This window comes from Podarcis filfolensis (genome assembly GCF_964270895.1).
Source record: "Podarcis filfolensis genome assembly, chromosome: 2".
Lineage (NCBI taxonomy): Eukaryota > Metazoa > Chordata > Lepidosauria > Squamata > Lacertidae > Podarcis > Podarcis filfolensis.
The window spans coordinates 76795348-76820274 of record NC_139605.1 but is presented as its reverse complement, the minus strand read 5'-3'; the positions used below and the strand labels follow the sequence as shown (position 1 = coordinate 76820274).

General features: G+C 38.2%; 1 protein-coding gene across 21 annotated transcripts in view; it reads left to right on the top strand.

Annotated features, from left to right (window-relative positions):
* TENM2 (teneurin transmembrane protein 2) overlaps positions 1-24927 on the top strand; it is a 709050-nt gene that overhangs the window by 616387 nt on the left and 67736 nt on the right. For 15 of the 21 annotated variants that reach the window (XM_083596571.1, XM_083596570.1, XM_083596589.1 and 12 more), the window contains 3 exons: positions 740-940; positions 1779-1991; positions 22794-22940. In XM_083596571.1, the coding sequence (XP_083452697.1) occupies positions 740-940; positions 1779-1991; positions 22794-22940 (561 nt within the window). The remainder of the gene's footprint in view (positions 1-739; positions 941-1778; positions 1992-22793; positions 22941-24927) is intronic. The other 6 variants (XM_083596586.1, XM_083596584.1, XM_083596569.1 and 3 more) reach the window with 2 other exon arrangements.

The window sequence follows — 24927 nt, the reverse complement described above, 5'->3', positions numbered from 1 at the left end:
CAGTACTATTCTTCCCATCAAATCTGCCCCTCTCCCACTTGAACTTAACAGCGCTGGTGTGAATGTATGGTACACTGGAGTCATTTGCAGAGCTGGGGGAAAAACGTGTGTGTCTATCAATATGGATGTCTTGTGTTGACAACCTGGTTTATGCTGACTTAAGCATTCAGATTGACAGCTTAAATCAGGTAACAGAAAGAGAGAGAGCCTTTCCATCTCTGTTGTAGCCTTTCCATCTCTTCTCAACAGGATAAAGCTTTTGTAAATTAGAGGGGTAATTATTTTGAGAGATTCTGCAGAAAAACACAAAGGATTAGATTCTTCATGACTCTCAGTTACAGAAATTGCTATGTACAGGTTTGTGCTGTTGGAACATCTGCAGAATTAGAACTGAATAAAAGCCACTTAGGTATCCCAATGTTTGGAATATTGTGGTGTGTTTTCAAATTAGCCCTGCCTGCAACTTTGTTTTGATGATCTCCCCTTCCTTTGTTTTTCTGGCTAGATTCAGCTTTTGGAATTTCTTCCAGAGCAAGCAGAGTGACCTTTTTATATTTTCAGATTCCCAAAATAGATAGCCTAAAGAACAACTGCACGTGTTTGCTCTAGTTCATTGCAGCAAGGCGGAACCTGCTGAGCACAGATCCATCAAATGGTGTCAATTCAGACTGTACATTCTTTGCACTGACCTTTTTCACAGAGTGTTTGTTTTGTTTTTCTTTTTTTTGTGTGTGTTTAGTTGATTGCTTGGATCCTTCCTGCTCCAACCATGGTATCTGTGTAAATGGAGAGTGTCTCTGCAGCCCAGGCTGGGGAGGCTTAAATTGTGAACTTCCACGTGCCCAGTGCCCAGACCAGTGTAGTGGGCATGGCACATACCTTTCTGACACAGGCCTCTGTAACTGTGATCCCAACTGGATGGGACCAGACTGCTCCGTTGGTAAGAAAAACATTTAATTTGTGCAATTTATTTTAGCCTTTTGAAATCTTGATAGTCAATGGTCCTTGACTACTCATTCAGTGATTCAGCTCAATAACTCAACTGTTACAGTGACTGCTACACTTCTAAGGTAAGTTCAGACACCTATATTGAAGCTCTCTTAATGATTCTGATGAGTCTGCTACATGAAGGTATAGTATATGACACATATTTTTTAATTCTATTTTTTTCATTGATTAGAGTAATACAATGTAATTTTGAAATTTAGTTCTTGCCCCACCATTCTCACTTTATATTTTAAGGGGAAATGTTGATTGTCCCCTCCTCACGTATCCATATGATCCTTGGTAACTAACATGATTCCATCTGACTTACTCTCACTCCTCAAAAGGTATCTGAATGATAATGTAGCTGGCATATATTGCTGATACATAAGGTCAAAATACAAAAGACTTACACTTCCAATTTATTTCATTTTGGGAGGCTGTATTTTGTAGCATGGTCATGAAGAAGCATCCTAGCATCTAGATGTGGCAGTTCAGAGTACGTCCAACAAATTGGTGATTTAAAAATGTACTCATTTTCTTAGGTATTAATTGGGGTGAATCTTGAAGCTAGGCTGGTTTACTCAGATGTCTGTAGCATAAATTTCAGTTTGAAGTAGTCTTTCTAGCAGAATTGCAAAGGCTTGAGTAGGTCGTAGCAACCATTTCAGTTCCAAAGGTGTACCCCTTCTGCATATCTTGCCGATGATAGTGCAAATCCATAAATCCAAGATGCTGCCAGTATCCATGACAATGTTTGGCAATAACTGGATTCCTCTTTTTTCTCCTCCCAGAAGTGTGCTCTGTAGACTGTGGCACCCATGGTGTCTGCATTGGCGGAGCATGTCGCTGTGAAGAGGGCTGGACGGGGGTAGCCTGTGACCAACGTGTCTGCCATCCCCGCTGCACAGAGCATGGAACTTGTAAAGATGGGAAATGTGAATGCCGAGAGGGCTGGAATGGGGAGCACTGCACCATTGGTAGGCAAACGACAGCCACCGAAACAGGCACATATTGCTTTCTTTTCATAACTTGTAGAAACATAGTTACTATTGTGTATGGCAAAGGGCTGTCCCTTTATGGACTCTTATGCTTCCAATTTTTAGTGTTATTGTGGTCTTTGTTTTTTATGCTGACATTTGTATTTATGATTTGGTTGAGATGTGGGTTGTTTTATATTTTATAAATAATTAATTTTATAACTGCAGTTTTATAACTGTAGCAGTCATCAGTTTCTATTGAAAAATATTTAGGTTTTAAGTTTTTATAAACAAACAAACATCACTAGCTTCATTTCTGAAACCCCAAGCAGGAAAATCTGTTTCAAGTCAGTACTAAGTTAAATTGTGTACTGATGTAAACTAGGTTTCCACTAAAGGATATAGTATTTATTCTATGTGGGTATTACCTACAAGATGAGATTTTCAACTAAATTTTAGTGTGTGTGTGTGTATTTCAACAAATGTCCTTCTTTTTTCACTTCCTGACCTGATGCTTCCTGCTTATTAAATATTCCATTCAAAACACATCACCACAATACCCATCAAGAGCAGGGGTCAAGTTGAGGGGGAACTGGCTTCCCGTTGTTACAGAAATAGCTCCCTAGCATTTTCATGCGTTGTTCTGTGACAGTGGTCATGGTGTTTGCCTATAGACTGACACAGCATGGGAGGGCCGAGCCAATGCTACAGCATGCTGGTATACCCTTTCCAAACAGCATGCTACTCAGCACAGCTTTGGAATCATGCCGAGTGCCATGACTAACACAATTGCATCTCCACTGTGATATGTCAGCCTGGAAAGTAATAACAAACATATATCGCTTCAGATGTTTTTGACCATTTTGAATTTTAAACCTAAGTTACTTAATTTATCCATTCAAGATGTATGTTGTGCATGGAAAACCCAGATAGCTGCTGAGAATTTACTTATGTTGTGTACAAAAGTAATACAAGACTGAGCACATCATTATTTGTAAACCTGGAAGAAAAACCTCAAGAATGTGTGCCTGTTGTTTTTTTCTCCCTGTGCCATTTATTTAGATAACGAATTCTTTTCAAAATGTCCAGGAGAATTAAAAACAAGCAGATATTCAATATTTCTTTTTTTTAACGTATCTTTGGTGGGTGAATGAAACATTTTTAAAAAGGACAAATTATAATCGAAATTATGATGGCAACTGGAGACTCTAAAAGGACAGCCCTATTACCAGTGACTTGTTTTTGTTTTAAACCAAAGTTATTTGGATGTGTTTGTCAGAATTTTATTTTATTTTTGTTAAGTGTCTTTTTTTAAGTCTCTTTGGGTAGCTAAACCTTTTGGGACACACACTTAAATTAGAAAGAGAAATGACCTTTAATATATATATATATATATATCCTGCACATATTTAAAGGTGATGCTAGCATACTGCTATAGCATACTTCTAACACAGTTTATAAACATTGAATCAATATTCCCAAGCAGATGCAGGCTGGTTTTCTGTTTTTGTTTTTGTTTTGGCTTTATGCATTTCTACAGCAGCAACAGCAGCAGCATCCCTTTTTAATGTGGTTCATTTATGGGGTAAATTTCATTTATGGGGTAAATTTCAAGACTAATTTTGGTTTATATGAATGTTGTATCTAATTAATAATTGTTCCAAAAAGGTTTACCTTACTCCACTAACTTTGTGTTAACGTCTTTATTCTTAAAAACGTCTTCATGTATTTTTGTAACCTAAGTGTCTTACAGTGCAGTCTTATGCATATCTACTCAGAAGTAAGTCCAAATTAATTCAGTGAGACTTACTCTCAGGTAAGTGTGTATAGGACTGCAATCTTAGTTTGATGTTACTGTGCACCCAACAAGTTGAATGTATTTAGATTGCTCGGATATGATTTGTTCTAGATAACACTTTATGCCTACTGGTTAATAGTTCCAACTATAAAGGCTAAACTATGAAGAAAGCATTTTACCTTGTTTTTCACAAGTGAGAGGAAAAAACAGCCACTTTTGAAGTACTGTCAATGTACGCTGTCACAGTCTTTCCTGCAAATAATTTCCAAAGCATTGTCTACAGATTTGAACTTTGTTTTTCCAGTGTAAAATATTGACGCATAAGCACTCCTCTCAAACTTTGTAGGACTTACGAGTCGTATAAAAACTGTAGCCTTATTATTGGTGAATAGAAAATATACTGAGAATAATGTGGCCTTATTATGCTTTAGGATTGGAGCTTACAGAATCTTAAAATGTTTACAAAATTAGCTTTTATTCTTCGGTTTCTATTTTTTTTCTATTTTTTCTATTTTTTTCAACAAATGAATTTGAGCATCTTCATTTTTTCTTTTTACTTCAGTCCTGCCAGGAGCTTCTTGTACATAGAAGTAGACTTCCTCATAATTTTTCCAAGCTGATGAAAAAATGTGATTCCATATCCTGCCCCCCCCCCAAATCACCCTCTTCCATATTTCCAAAACTTTCCTTGACAGTAGTGGTGCTAACACTGGGCTTCACAGCAAGGAGGACCTTGAGGAATGCTGTCCTAGGTTCCCTCAGGGAATGTACTTGGGGGGGGGGTCCTGGTGTCCAGAATGCAGCTGCAGAAGTGTTCTCAATAAAATTAAAGCCCCAGCCCCTACTGTCCCCAATATTATTACCCCAACTGCCAGATTAATTCGAGTGTAAAGGGTAGGAGAATTCTGAAATACAGGAGTTAATTTTTGACACAAACTCTCACCTATTCTAGACGTGGATGCTCACTACAGGTAAAAACAGTACTGTAGAACTACTGAAGAACACGCAGTGCAGTAATAATAATATATATGTTGAAAATGATGCGTTTTCAATCTTAAGAGGTTAAGTGAATATATATAACTGGAAAAGTGGTAATGCAAAAACCTTATGCACCATTTTAAAAATGTGCTCATTGCCACTGATCTTCACTTAAACAGCCACAGTAGGTGGTGGCCTTATGTCAATGAAGTAGATCCCAGAGATCTTTCTATATGGCATATTGCAACCACTATCCCATTCCTGCACCTGCTAACTCACAGAGAAAAACAGCTCCCTGCAGTGATAATGAAGGTCTGTGGTGTACTTATGAAGTGATTTACAATCATCGGATAAGGTTATAATGAAACCATAGAACAGAAATTACAACTGATAAACAACAAAAAGAAATATGCCAATACAAAGTGAATTCTTGAACATATTACAGGCTAAAATTTTACCATGAGAGTTTGGGGTTTGTTTGTTTGTTTGTTTTTGTTCTGTGGTTTGTTTGATGATTTCCATGTGAAAACCAGAGGTTGCTTTTTTGCTTAGATCATCCACTGCCCAGTTTTTATATATACAGAGCCCCATTAAATGTATTGTTGCTTTGTTAACCTCCACTGGGCCTAGATTTCAATCATAAATATGCTGCTTCATTGGACATCTCATGTGAATGGCATTTATTTTCACATGGCAAGTACAGTATGATTGTGCAGGAGTGCAGGTAAACATATCCCATAGATCTTACAGAGCAGCAAATTTGTCCTGCAGTGGTACTTCAGTGTTGAAGCTGATCATCACATCTGATGATGATATTGAATTTTTTCGAGGAGGCAAGTGACATTGTGCCCCAGAAGTGATGAGGGCATCCCTCAGCAACACATTACTATGATCAAAGGGCCACCTAAAGGTTCATGACTAAGAATAGCCCTTAAGTCTGGTATCTTGCTGAGGTGTGGGAGCTATTGGCTTGCAAATTATTGCGCCTTAAATTTGGAACTCAGTAAACCCAAGCCAGATTAATAAGTTTCATGCAATGTGATAGCTATGATGAAAAAATAGTTTTGCTGGATCCAAATAAAAATTTAAACAATGAGAGAACACATTTAAACCGGTTAGGTTTGTAAATATGTTTTGTAAACCTGTGGGATACTGTTGACCCCTGATACCATTTTTGGTGATATTAAGGAAAGTGGGTGATTTGCCTACTCTAAAATAAACAAAATATTAGGGTGGGGTGGGTGTTTTACCTTCTATGTTTCTTTCCCACATGAAATAAACAGTACAGATTCTGAGCTAAACATCTGTAGACATGACAAATAACTAATTACTTTAAATAGCATTTGTTTGAGTCAGTGTGACCCTTAGCAGCTTTATGTGCATTACGTCAAGAATCATAAGGCTAAAAACATTGATTTTTCACTAAAAAAATGAAGGGGTGATGAAACACCCATGGTTGAGGACTCTTGGAATACAGAGTTGTAGAAGACTTTACATAGAAGTCTTGTTAATGTTTTTCAGGGCTGCTGCTGTGTGTTTGATTCCACTTTTCAATGAAGAGTTAAACTGAGCTTTACTCACATGTATGATATTTTTTAAAACAGCACACACTCAAATACATGTAATATTTGGTATTATATTTTATTCAACTGGATATTTCTGCGGCAAAAGTGCTTTCATTTTGGACCCTATTCCTTGGAATGACAAAATAATAATATTGTACATTAGATTGTGATTATTGGTATTCACCACTAACCTTACTGTGTAGAGCAGTAGATATTGTTTTGATAAGATCACTTTAAAACATTTGCCCTTTTAGGCATCATACAAACATTCTGCTTTTTCCAGGCCCAGGGAGCAGAAGGGGTGGAGAGTATTAGGGAAGGGGGAAAGAGTTGCAGCCGATCAAGAATATTGCTTGCATTTCATCTACTGTTATAGCTAAGTCAGTAATCAACAAATCTATGCCCAGTAGAACATTGTGTTGCTTTCCAGCACTGCTGGATAGTTTTGTCCCATTAGAATACTCTTTGTGTCAAAGATTTCTTTTTTTCTTACTGATTTCCTTAAAGTAATTACAATAATAGCTTTAAGAAAGCAGAAACAATTTCCGCAAGAGATGGGATAAAATGTGAAGATAACAAAGAGGGAAATGTGCCACCTCTGACAAAAGCAAGCAATTCTGAAAAAGTGCTGGGGAGGAGAGGGTGTCATATTTCTGTAGTTATTTCTAGCCCTTTCACTCCAATCTATAAGAAAGTGAGAAAAAGGACATGACTAGATAAAGAATACAAATGCCACCTTCTGCTTAATCAACAAAGTTTCTACAATAGAGATTTAAATGTCTTCATCCAATGTGATCAATACTGCATTTTCTTTTGTACGAGAGAACATATGACATTTGCCTAAATCTATGTTGAAACAAAATTATAATGAAATAATACCATAATTGCCAAGCAGTCTTTCCAGGCACACCTGAGTTTAGTAAAAGAAACTGTGGCTTTGCCAGCCAGGTAGTCCGAGGTCGCCGGGGCCAGGGTGCAGGAAGCAACAATAATAGCATTACAGTGTCTTAGGAGCAAAATGACCACAATTTTCTTGTTCGCTAGTGCAGCAATCGTCTGCCTCTCCCCCCGCTCTGGCCTCCATGCACGGTAAGGCTGTTGATGCTGTGGTGATCCCATTGGTTGGTAACTGCGCACTAATAGGTCTTAGTAGCACATTTCTGTGCAAGTTTACTCAGAAATAATTCACATTGTGTTGAATAGAACTTACTCTCAAATAAATATGTCTAGGATTACAGCCTAAGTAGCAATAATTTAGTGGAATTTTAAAGTGTGCTTCATTTTTTGTCTCTTGCATCTACTTGGGTGACAATTTTTTTCTATCTGCTGTTAGGGTAAAAACATAATTAATTATATTCAGGCTTTATTGAGAATCAACAGTTGCTTGTTGTATGATCTTCTAGGAACAGATAAAACACAATTTCAATAGGAATATCAGTTATCTGTCACTTAACTTCGCGCCTCTAGTCATGACTAGAAAATGCCACACAATGTTGCCATTTTTCGCCTTTCCATTTATTTATGTGCAAAACATACAACCTTATTCCTTCTCTAGGCCACTTTAAAAGGCAATCAGTGTACTTCTCAGCTGTGTTCCTCTCAGCTGTGTCATGCAGGACTTCAAAGAGCTGCATCCTGCAGATATTTGTAAATAACTTCCTGACTTAAATAAGAATATTTCTTTCCTGTGTCTACATGGGCTATATTGATTTTTCTATCAATTCTCGAACTTTTATGAAGCCCCAGAAAGAAAAGAAAAATGAAATAGGATTGATCAAGCTGCTGATCTAACTGCTAAAAGGACAGAGCTGAGTTTGCTGTCCTGAAGTGTATTTACTGCACTAGCCAACTGTTAATGTTCCAACAATGTGTTTTCTATGTTATTTTATACCCTGTAGTGTCAAGCACCAGTTTCCGTGAGTGAAGGTATTACACGGTATTGCTGGAGACAAAATAACAGAGATATTTTAACTGTAGAGATAAACTCTGGTGGTAGTTGGGCGCTCACTATTGGAAGTCAAATAAAAAGTAGGGAGCTTCTTAAAAAGAAGAAAATCTCAGAGCCACACATGAAAATGATTTGCAGAATTGGTCTGTACATTATTATTTTATAATAATGCATCATAGCATCATACTTTTAATTCTTGAATGAAAAATCCAGAATATTCAGCTAACTATTGAGACTGAAATCATGCCTTTCCAGACACCAGCTGCATATTGAAGTTGTATGTATATAGAAATTTGCAAATGATCTGGGTGATATTCTCTTGTAGAGCTCAGATGAAGCACACTCACTGAGGTCAGTGGAACTACTTGTAAGTAAACTTGCAAAGTTCAATCTTTATCTTTTTTAAAAATAAAAGTAAGCAAAAAAAATCTTTGTTTAATAATAATATTTATGTATTTATTTATTATTATTATTTATTATTTATACCCCACCCACCTGGCTGGGTTTCCCCACCCACTCTGGGCTGCTTCCAACAAAAGATTAAAAATACATTAAAACATCAGTCATTAAAAACTTCCCTAAACAGGGCTGCCTTCAGATGTCTTCTAAATGTCAGATAGTTGTTTATTTATTTGACATTTGATGGGCTATACAGTGGCATTATTTCCACAGGCATCATGTATGGTTTTATGGAGATGCGTTAGAGTTGTAAACACAAATTCTCCACCAACTTTATCCTCATCAAGACCTAGCATGAAGGTGAAGGGCTGATCCTGGTATTGGCATTATCAGTATAATTCATTCATTTCTGCTACTAGTTGAATATATTTGAAAAAACATTCTCCTATGACTTATCACTCTTTACACCAAAAATGTAACTGAGCCTCTCAGGTTCTTTATGTACATACCTGAGTGTTACTAATGTGGGATAAGAAGCAAAAGACACATTTTACAATTTGATTTACATTGTAGTCTGATATATTAATAGGAATCGTAGGATGAAAATAAATAATGCCCTTGTAAGAGTCTTACTACATGCAACACTGACCATGCCATTTGGCCTTGAGTGCAGATGTGGTATGGAGGGTAGGCAGAATTGCATTGATGCAATTCATTGGGTGAATTCCATCTAATATCGTTTATCATTTAAAGCCAAATCGCACAATGTGTGATCTAGGCTGTCCCCAGCAATTTAGCAATGATTCCAATAATCACTCTGGCTGAAAAATGTATTGTGCAGTTGCAAAAATTCCTGCCAGATTACAGCAACTGTTGCATGTGTAGACTGACTGATTTACAGCATTCTCCCTATAATAGGTTGCTCCAGATGCAGGACATGCAGCTGGTTTTTCATGATGTGAACTGCTCAGTGGCAGCTGATGTGCAAGAGACCATCTGTACTTGTCCTCCCCACCCCACCCCCACAGCAGCTTGGATGAGGTTTTATGTGATCCCAGTGTTTAATTTGTAATGGCAATTGTCATGTCACATGTTTTTTTTTCATCAAGACTATTTTTTCCCCTTTGGGTTTTCAAACAAGCAAACAAGCAAGTTGTTTCTTTTCATTCCTGTTTCAATCCTATCCTATAAGACTCATAGCATTCTAAATCCTATAAGATTTTCATAGTACTCTGAGAAACTATGTAAATCAAAAGGCACTAGGTTTGCTGTATTGATAACAGGGAACCATAATTTTGAAAAACTGCCATTCAAGATGCAGGTTTATTGCTTTTCTCCTAATCCCATTATATCTTTATTCTATATTGATACATTAGCAGTCCAGTGCAGAGTAGCCCAATCAACTTACAAAGAACAAGGCATGTTATTTATGCACAGCAAAGAAGGACAGCATGTAGGCATTTTCAGGTAGTTATTCTGCATCAAATTACAGGAGTTAATAGAGGTATTTTTTCATATAATTAAACATTGATTCATTTCTTAATACAAAAATTTGAAATATACAAGCACTGGTAACTTTAGAATATGTGTTCAATTTTATATGAGTTCTAAGTCAAAACCACAAAGAAGGTGATTATGTTTTCTTTAGGTATATGTTAAATAACAAAGCTGTTAGTGAATAATATATGTAGCTAGAATTTCAGCTGCGTACATTTTAATTTTCTCCAAAAGGTCCACCAAATATCTTGAACATGGTCCCAATTCACCATACTACTGAAAACGATAACACCATTAGCATGATAGTGATAGGTCCATTCCAAAGTGCTATTAATACTTTTTTTTAATATGTGAAGGATATTGGAATACAGGCAGCCCCCTGTTTAAGTGTGTTCAATATGTGGACCCAGAAGTGACTGAGAAACATCATAAAGATGTCACTGAAATGTCACTAAAAGGGTAGAGCAGGTGTCTGCAGTCTTTTTCAATGGGTTTCAGTTATACATGACCAACGCGCACTGTGCCTTGGAACATAACCCCTTCGTAAACGGCGGGCTGCCTGTATATATAATTAATTAAAAGTATAGAAATTATAGTCTCATATTTTATCCAGAAAGCTGCATTAAAGTGGGGAGGGAGAGAAAATAAGTATCTTACTAGTTTAGTAATAACATTTTACTTAATTCTCTTTCTTTACAAGCTAGTGATTTATTGATCACAAAAGTGGTTCAGCATCAAAATACTGATCTCAAATGGCTTGGAATCTCCCACAAGGAGAGAAATGATGTTATTTTTGCAAATTCAGTTTGTGCAAATACAAAAGGAGTAACTGCCATTGATGATTGTAATTCTCATAAAACCAAAGAAACGTCAGTACAGATGAGAGAACATTCTTTTGTTTTTACCACTGGGAATGGTGGAAAGTGGCACTTGGTTCTTTCAGCATGCTGCCATCAACTTTTCAGCACATTGTGAATATAAACTAAGCCGACGTCTTTTGCTTTTCCCTTTAATGAAGCAAGGCAGAATGTGTGTTTTTGCTCTTGCAGACCTATTCCCTCTGTGAGCCAATAAAGAAATTAGCATCATAGCACAAAGCTTTATGGCAGCAGCTTGCTTATCATTAAAGTTAGAAAGCAGGGTTTAATTTTCTTTTTTTTAAAAAAATCTGCATTCCTTTGATTTTAAAGTATCATAGCACTTTTACTGGGGGTTTTTTGCATGCCACGTCAAAGTTTATTTCATGATAATTATTTGTTCCTTTTTAAAATAAAAAATAAAGCACAATATGAGACAGCATTAGGGTTACAGCATTTGATAAGCTGTACTTCCTGCTTATCTATTTTCAAAGTCTTACAGGACTGCTTATCATATGTGGTCAGGCAGCAGTGCAGGACAGGAACTCCCCATCCCCTTGGCTCCAATGAGGGACATGGCCAGGGGTTTTCCCAGGCTGGCACAACCCTGTTTGGTCTTCATCCCAGCCAGCTGGGATTGTAGCCTGCCCTCAAATTGCAAATCGTGGGCAAGCTGCAGTACTGGCTCCGCCCTGGGGGCGGACTGGACCAAGCTCACAGGCTTCACTCCAGTCCACTCCTGGGCACTTTCCACCTCTTCATCAGCTCCTCATCTGTTTTCAAAGTCTTACAGTAACAGTTCACAGGTAGCATAACAGTAACAAGTCTTGTGTTTTCTGAATGTAATTTCCAAGATGCAGCATTGATTTCTGACTGAACCTCTTGTTTTGCTTTGTTTATATTTGTGTTTTAGAAAGTTAGTAGGTACAGGGAAAACAAACAGAATTTGTCATTGGTTTCTTTGTTCTGATAGGAATTGATAATAAAAGCAGGGAAAAGAAAAGAAGTGTGCAAATGGTTAGACCCATTGATTCCTTAACTGGCATCATAGAAACAAAATTGTATTTTACTATTGTTTCTCTAGAATCGTTATTAATTGATTCCTTATTGGAATACCAATCCCCACATTTCTGATTATGGCCTGCTCTATAGAGAGCATGTTCTGAGAAACTGATGGAAAAAATAAAATAAAAGTGTGAAATACATCAATTACAGTGGGAAAATACAGAGTGGGTTGGCATTGGATCAAGGGCATCTATAGTTTAACTAAAATTGCAGTAGTAACTGTGGGTTTTTTTTTAAGAATTATGAAGCAGTATATACTGAAGCACTTTAAATCTCAGAGAAACAAGGAGCAAAGGCCAGCATGCTGGTGTAAGGTATTTTTGTGCAATCTGGCTGCTGCTGTTGTTATTGTGTGTTTCCTAGATTAATTCTTTACATATTATTACATGTTTTTAATGCAATAAATGCAGAAATGTGAAGGGAAGGGGGATCCAGATCTTTTTTCTGCAGATACTTGCTGTTGCATTTCCCCACCATTTCTTTCCTGTTCTGTTCTGTGTACTATACTGTTCTTAGTGAAAGTAGCCTCTGATCTATGGGTCTAACCGTATATAATGTATAGGAGCTGCGTGTAATATTATTAGGGATGGTAGGTGTGCTTTATTGTATGAGGGACAGTTTTATCACCACCAGGAAAAAGTCCCCACAACTGGGACACCATATAAAAGAAAAGTCTGCTCTGAGTCCCCACTGAATGAACTTTTATAGACAAGACCACCAGCAGAAACTCCCCTAAAAATATTAAGGCACAGGCTGACAGATCATGGGAGAGACACAACTTCAAGTTATTGTCTTATACACTGGAGTCAGCACCTTGAATTGGGCCTGTAGTAAATGGGCAGCAAGTGCAGTACTCTGATGCAATTCAGTCTCATGGCAATACTCTTCAATCTACCAGCAAAGTCCTTCTTCAGGGTTCATCTGTGGCACTAAAACCATTAATGTAACCGTACCTAATCATAAATTAAGGTAATCTCATCCCTCATGTACCCAATTGGTCTCTGTGTTCTGCAGGGGAGAGGATCCTGCAAATACCATCTTATCAGGAGTTTCATTCCTCACAGTTTCAGAATGGGGCTTTTAGTGTGGTGACACCTACACTTTATGACTTGCTATATACGGTGGTACCTCGGGTTAAGAACTTAATTCGTTCTGGAGGTCCTTTCTTAACCTGAAAGTGTTCTTAACCTGAGGTACCACTTTAGCTAATGGGGCCTCCCGCACCGCCGCTGCATGATTTCTGTTCTCATCCTGAAGCAAAGTTCTTAACCCGAGGTACTATTTCTGGGTTAGCGGAGTCTGTAACCTGAAGCATCTGTAACCCAAGGTACAGGAAGGCACTGTGGTCTAATACCCGTGACAGGGTGAGCTCCTGCTGCTCGGTCCCTGCTCCTGCCAACCTAGCAGTCCAAAGCACGTCAAAGTGCAAGTAGATAAATAGGTACCGCTCTGGCGGGAAGGTAAATGGCATTTCCGTGTGCTGTTCTGGTTCGCCAGAAGCGGCTTAGTCATGCTGGCCACATGACTCGGAAAAACTGTCTGCAGACAAACTTCGGCTCCATTGGCCAGTAAAGCAAGATGAGCGCCACAACCCCAGAGTCGTCCATGACTGGACTTAACGGTCAGGGGTCCCTTTACCTTTATATATCAGGTAGGCATCATTTCTATTGTCTTTTTGGCCTCTGCTGAACATTTTCATATTTCAACAAGCCTTCCAAGTGGATATTTTTATCCCAGCCAGTATCTATACTTGGTTTGTAATTGTTTTAACTGTTACTCTTTTTGGCAACTGATATATAATAATAACCTTATATTATACTACTTGCTGGTCCTCCTGCATTCCATAACATCTGAAGCACCTTTCATTTTGGTGGTTAGTTTGACATTATTCCAAACATACTTCCCAACTCTGTCAAGGGCTCCTTCCTGATACAAATGTTTTATTCATGTTCAAGTAGCAAGTTGTTGTTCACTATGGATCCAAGGAAGCAAAATGTATTAATTATTTTAAAGGGAGAATTTTTAGGTTGATCTGAGATGGTTGCATGACAATTTATCCCATGGCTGTGGTTGTCTTAAGGAAACTAAGAAGATGAATAAAGGAGGCAACAGGTTTTCTACTTTGCTTTGTTCATGAGCTATGAGCACAGCAACAACCATTCCCTAATGGAGACATGCCGCACTTTGGACAAGCAAGACTACATTACTGATCATCTAATGCGGTTTGGAAAAAAATGAGTTTTTACAAATAGAAGGAGCCCACGTCAATGTGCAAATAGAAGGAATTTGTGCAATGAAGGAGCCCAAATGTAGTAGTTAGTAGAATGTACATGCTACATGTAGTCCCTGCATATAGTACAGATTAAAGAAAGGGATTAGGAGAGCTTTACAAAAGCTGTTCACACTAAGGATGAGCTTCACAATAAACATTTTACCTGTGACCTTCTGGTATTGGAACCATTTTTCAAGATATCAGCAGTGCAGAAATGTTGGAAATTGTATTTCAAAGTTTTTTTCAAAATATGTAGATCCATCATCACTTTTTGTCACAGTTTTGTCACAGCTTTGTCCCTCACTGTCCTGGAGCATATCTATGTCTCTCTCTGTCATACTTTAGCTGTAGGATTCCTCACCGATGGATGACCTGGAGGCCCCGTACCTCAGCGAAGCTCAGGAAGAGTCAGGAATCTTAGTCCAAGGAGCCTGGGGATCATCCTGGGTGTAGTTCCAGCAGCTCCAGCTTGAAAGTCTCAGTACCAGGCTGAAGGAACTGTTGGAACAATATCTTTCTACTAGCTCTGTATGGCAGTCACAACTAATTTACCTGAACTGCTACTTCTTGACTATGCCCCTGCCTGAACTGATAGATATCTGCCATAGCCCCTGGACTGGTTTTGGAGTCTTACAGCAGAGCCTTTCCATCTGGGACCTTGCCTGAAATGGAGCACTTTCCCATATACAAACAATTCCTCCTTTGGGAATTGTGTGACTAGGATAGCTGCTGTGTTTGTCTCTCAGGACCCATGTATCGCAGTACATTTTTTCTGGTACTGTGTGTGTAATGGGTTGGGGGAGGAATTTTGAAATGGCATTGTTAAGTAGCTTGGATCTGGGAAAAGGTAATACCTTGCCTTAGCTTCTGCAAATACACAAGTGTATTAAGGCATAAAAGAAATGGTTCTGTTTTAAACGAGTCTTTGAACCCTGTTGAGGCCATGCTTTCACTAGTTTCTAAATTCCTTCTTCATAGCCAAAAGGGAGAAGTTTGTCATTCCTGGTTTAGTATTATGTCTGAACCAGCCCTTTAAATTGATGTGAGCTGTTGGATTGAGCTGCTATTAGTGCTGGGATATAATGCACTGCCATATGAAATCAAGAACAAGGATGCTGCCGTGTCCTTAAGACTTTCAGAAGTTATCAAATCATTGGGTTCTCGGTTAAAGATTGCTTACTGTGCGATATGTAGTATTTGCAGTAGTCTACTTCATGTTACAATGGCCTAGAAGTGCAATTCTTCCTAGATGCAGACAGATTTATGGCACTCTGTATTCATCATACTTCATCTCCTGAGGGAACCAAGTAACTTTTTGACAGGAGCCCATAGTATCTTTGTTTTTCAAAAGGGAACCTGTTTCTTTGTAAACTCATGTTCAGTAGTTGTATAACAATACTCCGTGGTTTAATCTGATCTCAAAACTAATACTGTTTACTAAATCTCGTATGAATCAGTCAACAATACCTTTAACATGACACAAATGCAACCGGCAGGACTAAATTTCATCGAGTACTGCTTAAATCTGTGTTTGTGATCATTTTCCCCGTCCTTCAAAATAAAACCAAAGACTGCTTTTCAACTTGTTATAGATTCTACAGAGAAGAAATGCAGCTGTAAGAATGCCAAGGTCTGAGTTCATTAGGAATGTGCAAGGTACAATCCATAGGAGTTATTGATTTTTCAACCTTATTGGAAAAAATCAGTCATGCTTTTCTTTTTTTCACAGAAAGAACCGTGTGTGTGTGCGTGCGCATGCACGCACTTTTCTGATAACATTCCACATCAACAAAGCATGAACAAAAACGATACAACAAAGAAAAAGAAAAATCTTCCCTTTCAAAGATTTCAAGGAATTGATCCCAAAAAAATATATTCTACTCCATTCTATTCCAGATTTGCAAATCTTTTCTAATTTCTTTCCAAGCCCTTGAGTAATTATCATTCAAGATATTGCAGTTATTTACTGTTAATCATATCCCCAGGTATTTTACTTTCTTTTCACTCTTCATACTTCTAATTCTTTCCAAGTCTTTCATGAGTTGAGCATCCGTATTTTTTACTAGCATTGTGTCTAGTTGTTTTTGTTTGTTTAGTTTAAAACCTGCTAAGTTACCAAACTCCTTTAATTCCTCCAAAACCACTGGTACACTTTCTAGTGGGTGTTCCAACGTCAAAACAACATCATCCACATAAGCTTTTAACTTACAACGTAGTTGGCCCACTTTTATACCCCTTATTTTGTCATTAATTCAATTAATACAAGTGTGTGTGCATTGTATCAGTGGAAATTGCTTCACAAAAGTGTGGTTGTTGGGAGGAATTGTACTAAATGCCAAGAAATTGTCATGAGGCCTTTAAAAAGAAATTGCAAACTGATGTGGAACAATAAGAACCAAATTTAAGATTGGAAAAATGAGAAATGGAAAGAAACAGAAACTTACATATTTGTCCACCTCTAATACCCACTACAAATAACCATATACTGTAAACTTAAAAACAAAAACAAAAACCACACCAAATCTTATGTACCAATACCCCTCTATTCTCCATATTCCAAGTCTGAAAAGTTTAGTTAGGGTTTAATATGTGAGTTAAATTGGTAACTCATTTTGAGAGCTTAGCATACATTTTACTTAAGCTGTTTAACAAGTTCCACCATTGATAAACTAGACTTATTATGGAAGTTTAATCAATTTTGAAATGAACATAGAATCCTATACTAGGAAACCATGTTAATTTGGGTCTTGTTGCTTTATGCTCTCAAGTTCACAGTGATTTATTTATACTTTAATACCATTATCCATAGTATATAGTATAGGATGGGGATTTTCTAATTGTTTCTTGTTCTTATATAAAAGAACTTTAATCATCTATATTTGCATTGATATTGCAAAAACAATAAATTTACAAAACTTACTGAGTCAGGTAAGTTCATTCTCTTAATTAATAGCCTTTCCCAATCCTCCTCTAATATTGATTTAGGCAAGCTGAGAACCAAAAGGTCAAGAAAAGGTAACTTCTTATCGAGATATGTGGTCTTACTAGATCATGTTGAGGCACACTGCTGGAGACATCCAAGAGCTCTGCCCTCATTTACTTATGTTTTGCCCATTCTGATAAGCTATCTGCTCGACTGTGTATACTGCAGTTGAACAAAGAGAGCTTTTTAAAAAACATTTTCTGTCATATATTGTAAGGAAGAAAACTATGCTGTTTAATGCAGAGAATGATGTTTCCCAAGTTGTATCTCTGCAACACATGAAGTCAATATTGAGGCATTCTGTCCACGCATAGGATTAATATGTGGAGCACAGGGTGTGCCTTCTGACTCCACTTCTGACATCTGTGCATTGAGTGTGGACAATTACAGCTGATGCAATCCTTTGCAGGTGCCCATGCTCAATGCATAGACACTGGGGAGTGGGGACGGCACAACATATGATCTAAGGGACAGTTTTGTGGGCTGTTGCCTGCCTGTAGCCAGCCTTTCTCAACCTGTGGGTCCCCAGATGTTGTTGAACTACAACTCCCATCACCCCTAGCTAGCAAGGCCAGAAATCAGGGATGATGGGAGTTGTAGTCCAACAACATCTGGGGACCCACAGGTTGAGAATCGCTGCAAGACCAACACCAGATTTAGGGTGGTGTGGGTGGTTCCCTTGTTCAGGGCACAACGGAAAGCAAGAGGGATGACAGCATGAAAATAAGAAATATGGGGAGGGGTTTTGTCATCAGTTAGGGAACCATCACTTAGAGAAGCCTGCCCCTGTTCATACATTGCCTATTGCATGGAAGGAGCATGTGAGAGGGCCAGGCCTGTACAGACGGTGGGGGGAGTATACATACTCCGGGCCTTGCTGGGATAAGCCAGCCAAGGTTCTGCCAGGAACCAGCTGCTTTTTTGATTGAGTTTATACTAGGGTTGCCATATTTCAAAAAGTAAAAGCCAGGACACCCCAAAAGTTGTTGAGTTGTTTTTTTACAAAAACGCAAAAAACCTGCTATTTTTCAATTGACTTGCCTAAGATCCAGGACAAAGTACCGCCTTTCAGAAATCCCCCCCCCCCGGATGTCAATTCCAGCTTTGAAATCCCATTAATGTTAACTTTATTCTAACAAGACTGCCACCCCAGGGCTCAGACAAGCTCTGCACAGGCCTGGATAGGGCTATTGTTACTCTAAATAACTGATAGGCTAAAAAGCTGTCATGAAAATATACCTGTATATTAATTTGGAGACTAAGAAATCTGCGCTAGCATAGTTAAAGTAGTGTATTATGTGAAGCTAATGGAAACCTGTCCTAGTATAATGTCCTTCTGTTTCAGAAGCCCATTGATAATATCTTTTGTTAACATATTTCATATATATAGGGTTACAGCAGTGGACCTATCTTTAGGATACTCTGCTTGCATTAAGTTTCCAGTTTACTTTAAAACTCTGGCTCGAGTTTCTGTAATGAATGATTGAAGTGCCCATTATTTACCTACATAGATAGTACTCATATTGTTGTGTTGCAACAGAATTCTTTGTGAGAGCATTTGGAGTTTTATAAAAATGTTAGCACTATTCTAGCATGCAGAGTTTGATTCCTGCTCTTCAAGATAATTTGGTAAAGGGGCTCTTAAGACAAGCTATATGTATATATATCTATCAGTCTATCTAGCTATCTATCTAATGGTTGACAAAGCAGTTTTGTGTTGTCTGCCAAATAAATATTTATGCGGAGATAATTTGAATGTGCTTTTTTGCATTTATAAAGATCCTAAGTAGCCACTACTTTGCACTTAGAGCTTTTTGTCAAAGCTAAATTTATCCTTCATTTACACAGCTTTTTAAAAGGGACACATGCACAAAGCAACCCATTTTGACGTAAATAATTAGATCACATTGTGGACTATCTATGCACTAGCTTTTAGGTATTTATTATATTTTAATGGAAACTGTTTCTGATTTTTTATATGTTTATGAAATATAAAATCTGTCTTTGGAAGACCACAAATGGAATGAACTTTGCTGTGGTGGTAAAGTGTTTCCTAGCAACACCATGTCCGTTATAGTCTTCCTTCCTTCCTTCTTCAAGCTAAAAGCAAAGTCATGTCCGTTAATTCCCAGCTGCAATGAAAACTTTTTCAGAGATTTTGTTGGCTTCCTACTGTTCATGTTTTCATCTTGCTCAGATGTACTGGGGGAGAAACCCCCTCTGCTACTCTAGTCTGTTTATCTCTCTCCAATTTCCCTTCAACAAGAAAACCCAGAGTGTATATATTCACAATTAATGCTCATTTTACATTTAAAACAAATCAGGTGTCCTGCAGCATGATGCCTCCCTTGATATAGTATCATTGTGGTTGTTCAGACAGCATGCATGACATGCTGAAGAGGTAAAATAAAACATCTTCAAGATTTATTTTAGACTGCACAGAGTACTTGCCTCCTTTTGTGCCTGTATAATGCAAGCAGTTCTTTTTTTCTGCCTGAGAGCAGGGTGAATAGTACTTTCTAAGAACACTTTATGAGCAGCAGAAGGAGTTTTATAGGGCTTGTTAGTATGTGGTGATTCTTGGCCATTATAAACTGAGGTTGCCTTCTCCAGGCTTGTGAAAAACAAGCCCACATCACACAGTTGGCAGTAGCAACAGAGAGCTCAAGGACTAGCTGTGAAAGGAAAGTGAATAGTTTACCTTCAAAAAAGAAATGGTCCAGATTAGACATAATGGTTCAGCAATAGTACCGGTAGGTACACCATACCTAAAATAAGTTGAAGTATCCAATTCCCTCCCGCCTAAAGCTGTACACATACTTTCTGTTCAAATAGAAAAGATTATATGAAGGCATAGTTAAGGCTGATGTACTGCTTCTCTGAGGAACCTGTCAGCACTAGCTGAGTGTTGCAAATTGTACCTTGAAGTTGTCCCCTGTCTCTTTTGAAATAGTAAAAATGGGTGTAAAGGTAAAGGGACCCCTGTCCATTAGGTCCAGTCTCGGACAACTCTGGGGTTGCGGCGCTTATATCGCTTTATTGGCTGAGGGAGCTGCCGTACAGCTTCTGAGTCATGTGGCCAGCATGACTAAGCCACTTCTGGTGAACCAGAGCAGCACACGGAAACGCCATTTACCTTCCCGCCGGAGTGGTACCTATTTATCTACTTGCACTTTGATGTGCTTTCGAACTGCTAGGTTTGCAGGAGCAGGGACCGAGCAACGGGAGCTCACCCCGTCACAGGGAGTAGAACCGCCATTCCCCAGAGGATGTCCCCTAACACCAGTGCTTGTGCTTACTGCCCTTCAAGATAGGGAAACATGCCCTGATGTTTTTTTGGTGCAGGGTTGTTGCTTGAACGTTCCTGCTAGAAACATTCCCAAGGATTTTTATCAAAGAACAATTTTATTTTATTTTACTTCATCACAGTAAACAAGCACATTGTTTAGATGCAAGATATGTGATGTTATCTCCAATATTGTGCAGCTGTCATAACCAAGAGGCACCATCCATATTCATATTTATTATTGCTTCTGGCATTAAAACTGATTCTTTTGGATTTTTGGTCACAATCCTGAAAAACTTATGTGTAATTATGCCGATGTCAGTGTGACCATTTTTTGAGGCAGAGATTATAAAATAGCATGATCTGTATAATAATTAAGGGTCTTGGATATTCCCATTATAGATCAGATCATATCCTTTTGGTTAGCTTACCAGCCTTTGATCTGTATCACATTCATGCATCAAATGCCATTGCATGAATGAGAAAATATATTCCTGAAAGAAGTTGCTCAAGTACTCTTGTTCCTGATTCCTATTCTCTATGTCTATGTTTTACTGATCAAAAATTACAGGTCCTATTTCCTCTGAGACTTTTTTACCTTCTGGATGCTGACTGCCAAAGCTTTCCTATTATCCATTTTGCTTTTCTGTGTGATCAGAATTGTCTGTACACATTTGTATGTTCAGAACAACGAAACATTTAAAAGAACTACTCACTTTACAGATCATAGGGACCTACTGAAATTGTTAGCTTCCATGTAATTCCACATGTCAAAATAGTGCAAGATCATTAATAAATATCCAAGCCCATTTAAAAAGTGTTCAGTGAAATGGAAGAGCGAACAAGTAACTATTCACTTCAGTTCAATTTTTAATTCATTTTTATGGTTAAAGAGTCAAAATACTGCTTGTTTGTAGTATGTTAAACTGTAGCTTCAGTGGGATTATGTTTCTTTAGTTGGCACTGAATCATCATCTCATTCCTGAATCTTGTATATATTTGTAGCTGTGACCCAAGAAGGCTTAAAGATATTGTTTAGATTTAATTTCCCACTGAATTTCTTTATGCAACAGCTTTGCTTGGCTGTGCTAGACCACAGTTGTTGATGGGTGGTTCTGGTGCACATAAATCACTTTCTGCTTCATCACAAGCACATTCTGTGATCCTGTGGTTCTAAGTTCCAAGCCAGTTCACTGCGTTAGTGCAACTCCACAAGTCATGACCTTCCATTGCTGCAGGGGTCACCGCTCCACATCCATTAGTGTTGCAGCTCACCAAATTATGCAATCAGAACACAAATTACTTTGCCTCCAATTTGTGAAAGGGGTTTCAGCTATTAGATGTTTTTAACCTTCTTGTGTTTTTGTACAAGGGAGGCTGCAATTTTTACTGTGACATGGTTACTCCTGAGTAGTTTGGTTGTAGCCTTTGGCTGCTGCAGAATTCCAAGTGTGTATATTAAAAATCCAGGGAAATCCAAGACTTAAAATTAGTTGATAGCAAGGAAAGACACCCTTAATAATTTGGAGCCCTTAAATGATCTTCGCTATTTTAAGGTAGCTTTGCAGGTAATAAGATACGACACTAAGTAGAACGAGTGCACTCATTTTCCCACCCATAACCATATTTTGTATAAAGTGCACATTTATTTTGAAATGTTCCATTTCAGAGTTTTGTACAAGCCCACAATCTAGGTTATAGGACCCTGATATAGCAAAAATGCACGTGGATTAAATTTCCTTTTATTGAGATTACACTTGTCCCCTAATAATTTATAGATACTTGAAGCAGAAATCCAACCACAGTCTCAGATTCTTTGGGGGGATGCTTATATAGAGCTAGTAACATGTCATAAAATTATAGATATTCAAATGTAAAAAAAATAGGAATAAGATCTAGCTGCAGTAGAAGCTTAATTCTTTTTTGCTATTAAAATCAACCCTAAAGATACATTTATGACACTGAAGACTACATGTATTTTTACGCATTATTTCTCTTTTGCCTTCTACTTCCCATAGTCATCCTCTAAGCAAAAAGATGTTCCTTACACCAGCAAGCATGTTTGATACAGCCTTCAGCTTTCTTTTTGAGTGCACAGTAACATTGTTTAATGTGCCTTGAGCATAGAATCTTAGTGCAAATAGTATTTCTTGTACTTATCTTCTTCATTTCTTCAACCAGATGGCTGCCCTGATTTGTGCAATGGCAATGGGAGATGCACACTCGGTCAGAACAGCTGGCAGTGTGTCTGCCAGACCGGCTGGAGAGGGCCTGGATGCAATGTTGCTATGGAAACCTCCTGTGCTGATAACAAGGATAATGAGGGAGGTGAGCAAAAGTCTTCCAATTCCCAGCCCCTAAAGAACAGAGGGTTATGTGCGGCTTCGTCATGAGTCATTTTACTAGAGAAAGACCCCCTCTCCTACTATTGTCAAGTGTTGTTGTTACATTTCCTTCGAAACAAATGAGATGGAGAAAGAAGAGCTCTTGTGGGGGAAATGATGTGACCTTAAAGACTTCTTTTTAAAATGTAGAGCTTCATTCATCTCTGGTGAAACTAAGGTTTTTGCTGCCAGAGTTTACAGTTGGGAATTGTATGGTTTAGAACTTTAGGACTCGGTCCTGTCTTCAGGTATGCACCCTTTATGACCTAAAAGTCCAGAAAAGCAGCCTGCACTACACATTATTCAAGCAAAGATACAGCTGATTAAGTAGGATACTTTACAAAGTACTGTAAATATTTGTTAGAGCAAAGATGACAGGCAGAATCTTAGACAAAGGTAACACAAGAAACTTTATATTCTACGTTCAGAGATGCAGTTGAAAAGCCAGCTGCCAATCACCTGAAATCATATAGGACATCACATGTTGGCAGATAAAAAGATGGTTAGGCTTCTGAAGCCCACAAGGGGCTTCTAAAGGCCTGCCAGTTGGGGTGTGTGGAGTTTTGAAGGCACTGCACACCTGGCTCCTGAAGTGCTGCGGATCAGATGTCTGAAAGCGCCGCACAGTGCTCTTTGCAGGCGGCTTGCAAGAGCCCTGAGCTGTGCTTTAAAGTCCTGCTGATCAGACAATTTTAATCCATATTTAGTGTTTCATTTTAGCACCAGAGGTGGATTTAGGGCAGCATGACTGGTTCCCTCACACGGTGCACAGGGGCTAGGGGGGTGCCTTCCCGCCTCCTTCCCAATGCCACCCCGTTAGCATTCATCCTGCTCCTTCACCCAGGGTTGTTTTGACGAGGGTTCGGCCCCAGGATCAGTCAATCTATTTCTCAAACCTACTAGACAAGCAAAAAGCACTGATGCAATGCATTATAATTTGCTTACATTTTAAGGTATTGGAACAAACCTTGGGGACATACGTCTCCCTCAAGCTATTGGGCTAACTATACTTGCCAGAATTGCAAACAGGAATGGCTGCCTCCAAAATAGCTATGTAAATAAAAACAGAATAATTGCCTTGGTGGTTCAGCCCATACTGCCATCTCTTGCATTACTCTGTGTTCTAAGGCATTCAGCTTGTTACCTCTGGAAATGTCATAAGCAGGTCATAAAGGCATCTCCTTTTCTTTACTCATAGTATCTGATAATCAAGGACCATGTTCCCTCTTAACACAGAGGCCTCACTTAGAAGTTATGTGTAATAGGTTTATCATGCCTATTGTTCATGGATTTGTATAATATTTGGCCATCACCAGATAATGTAAAAATGAATTTTTTGTGTGAATGATATCTTCCATGAGAAAAGGCTTTCTATATAGTCTGTCCTGAACCTGTCAATTTCATTTCCATCTATTTATCATTTCATTTATAATTTCAGCTCTAACTAGCCCTTCCCCAAACTGACAAACTGAATTGTTTATTGCAATAGAAATAATTTATTGCTACTTCATTTGAAATATTGAATACTTAACTTGACATTTGATCAAAAATAGTGGATGCAATGACGTCTAAATCTCTCAGTGCCACGTATGTTATTGTTGAAACATTCCTTTCCAAGCAACATATTCAAAAATTTGATAAAAGTAGACTTCAGATCAGAATTCATCAACTTTTCATGAAGTCTTCAATACAGTACCTAGTGCCATATGATAATTAACAAAACTAATTGCCCTGTTAAACATTAAATATTTGCTCAGCATTTTCAACTAATAAATTTCTCCTTGTCTTGTCATCATTTCAAGAAGTATTTCTAAATGTTTTAATAAAAACCCTGATGCAGCATTCCCAACATGAAAAACTATTCTAGAACATCAAGATACGCATTTGAGTAAGTTTGCCAAATAGATTCAATAATTATGACCAAGTACTCA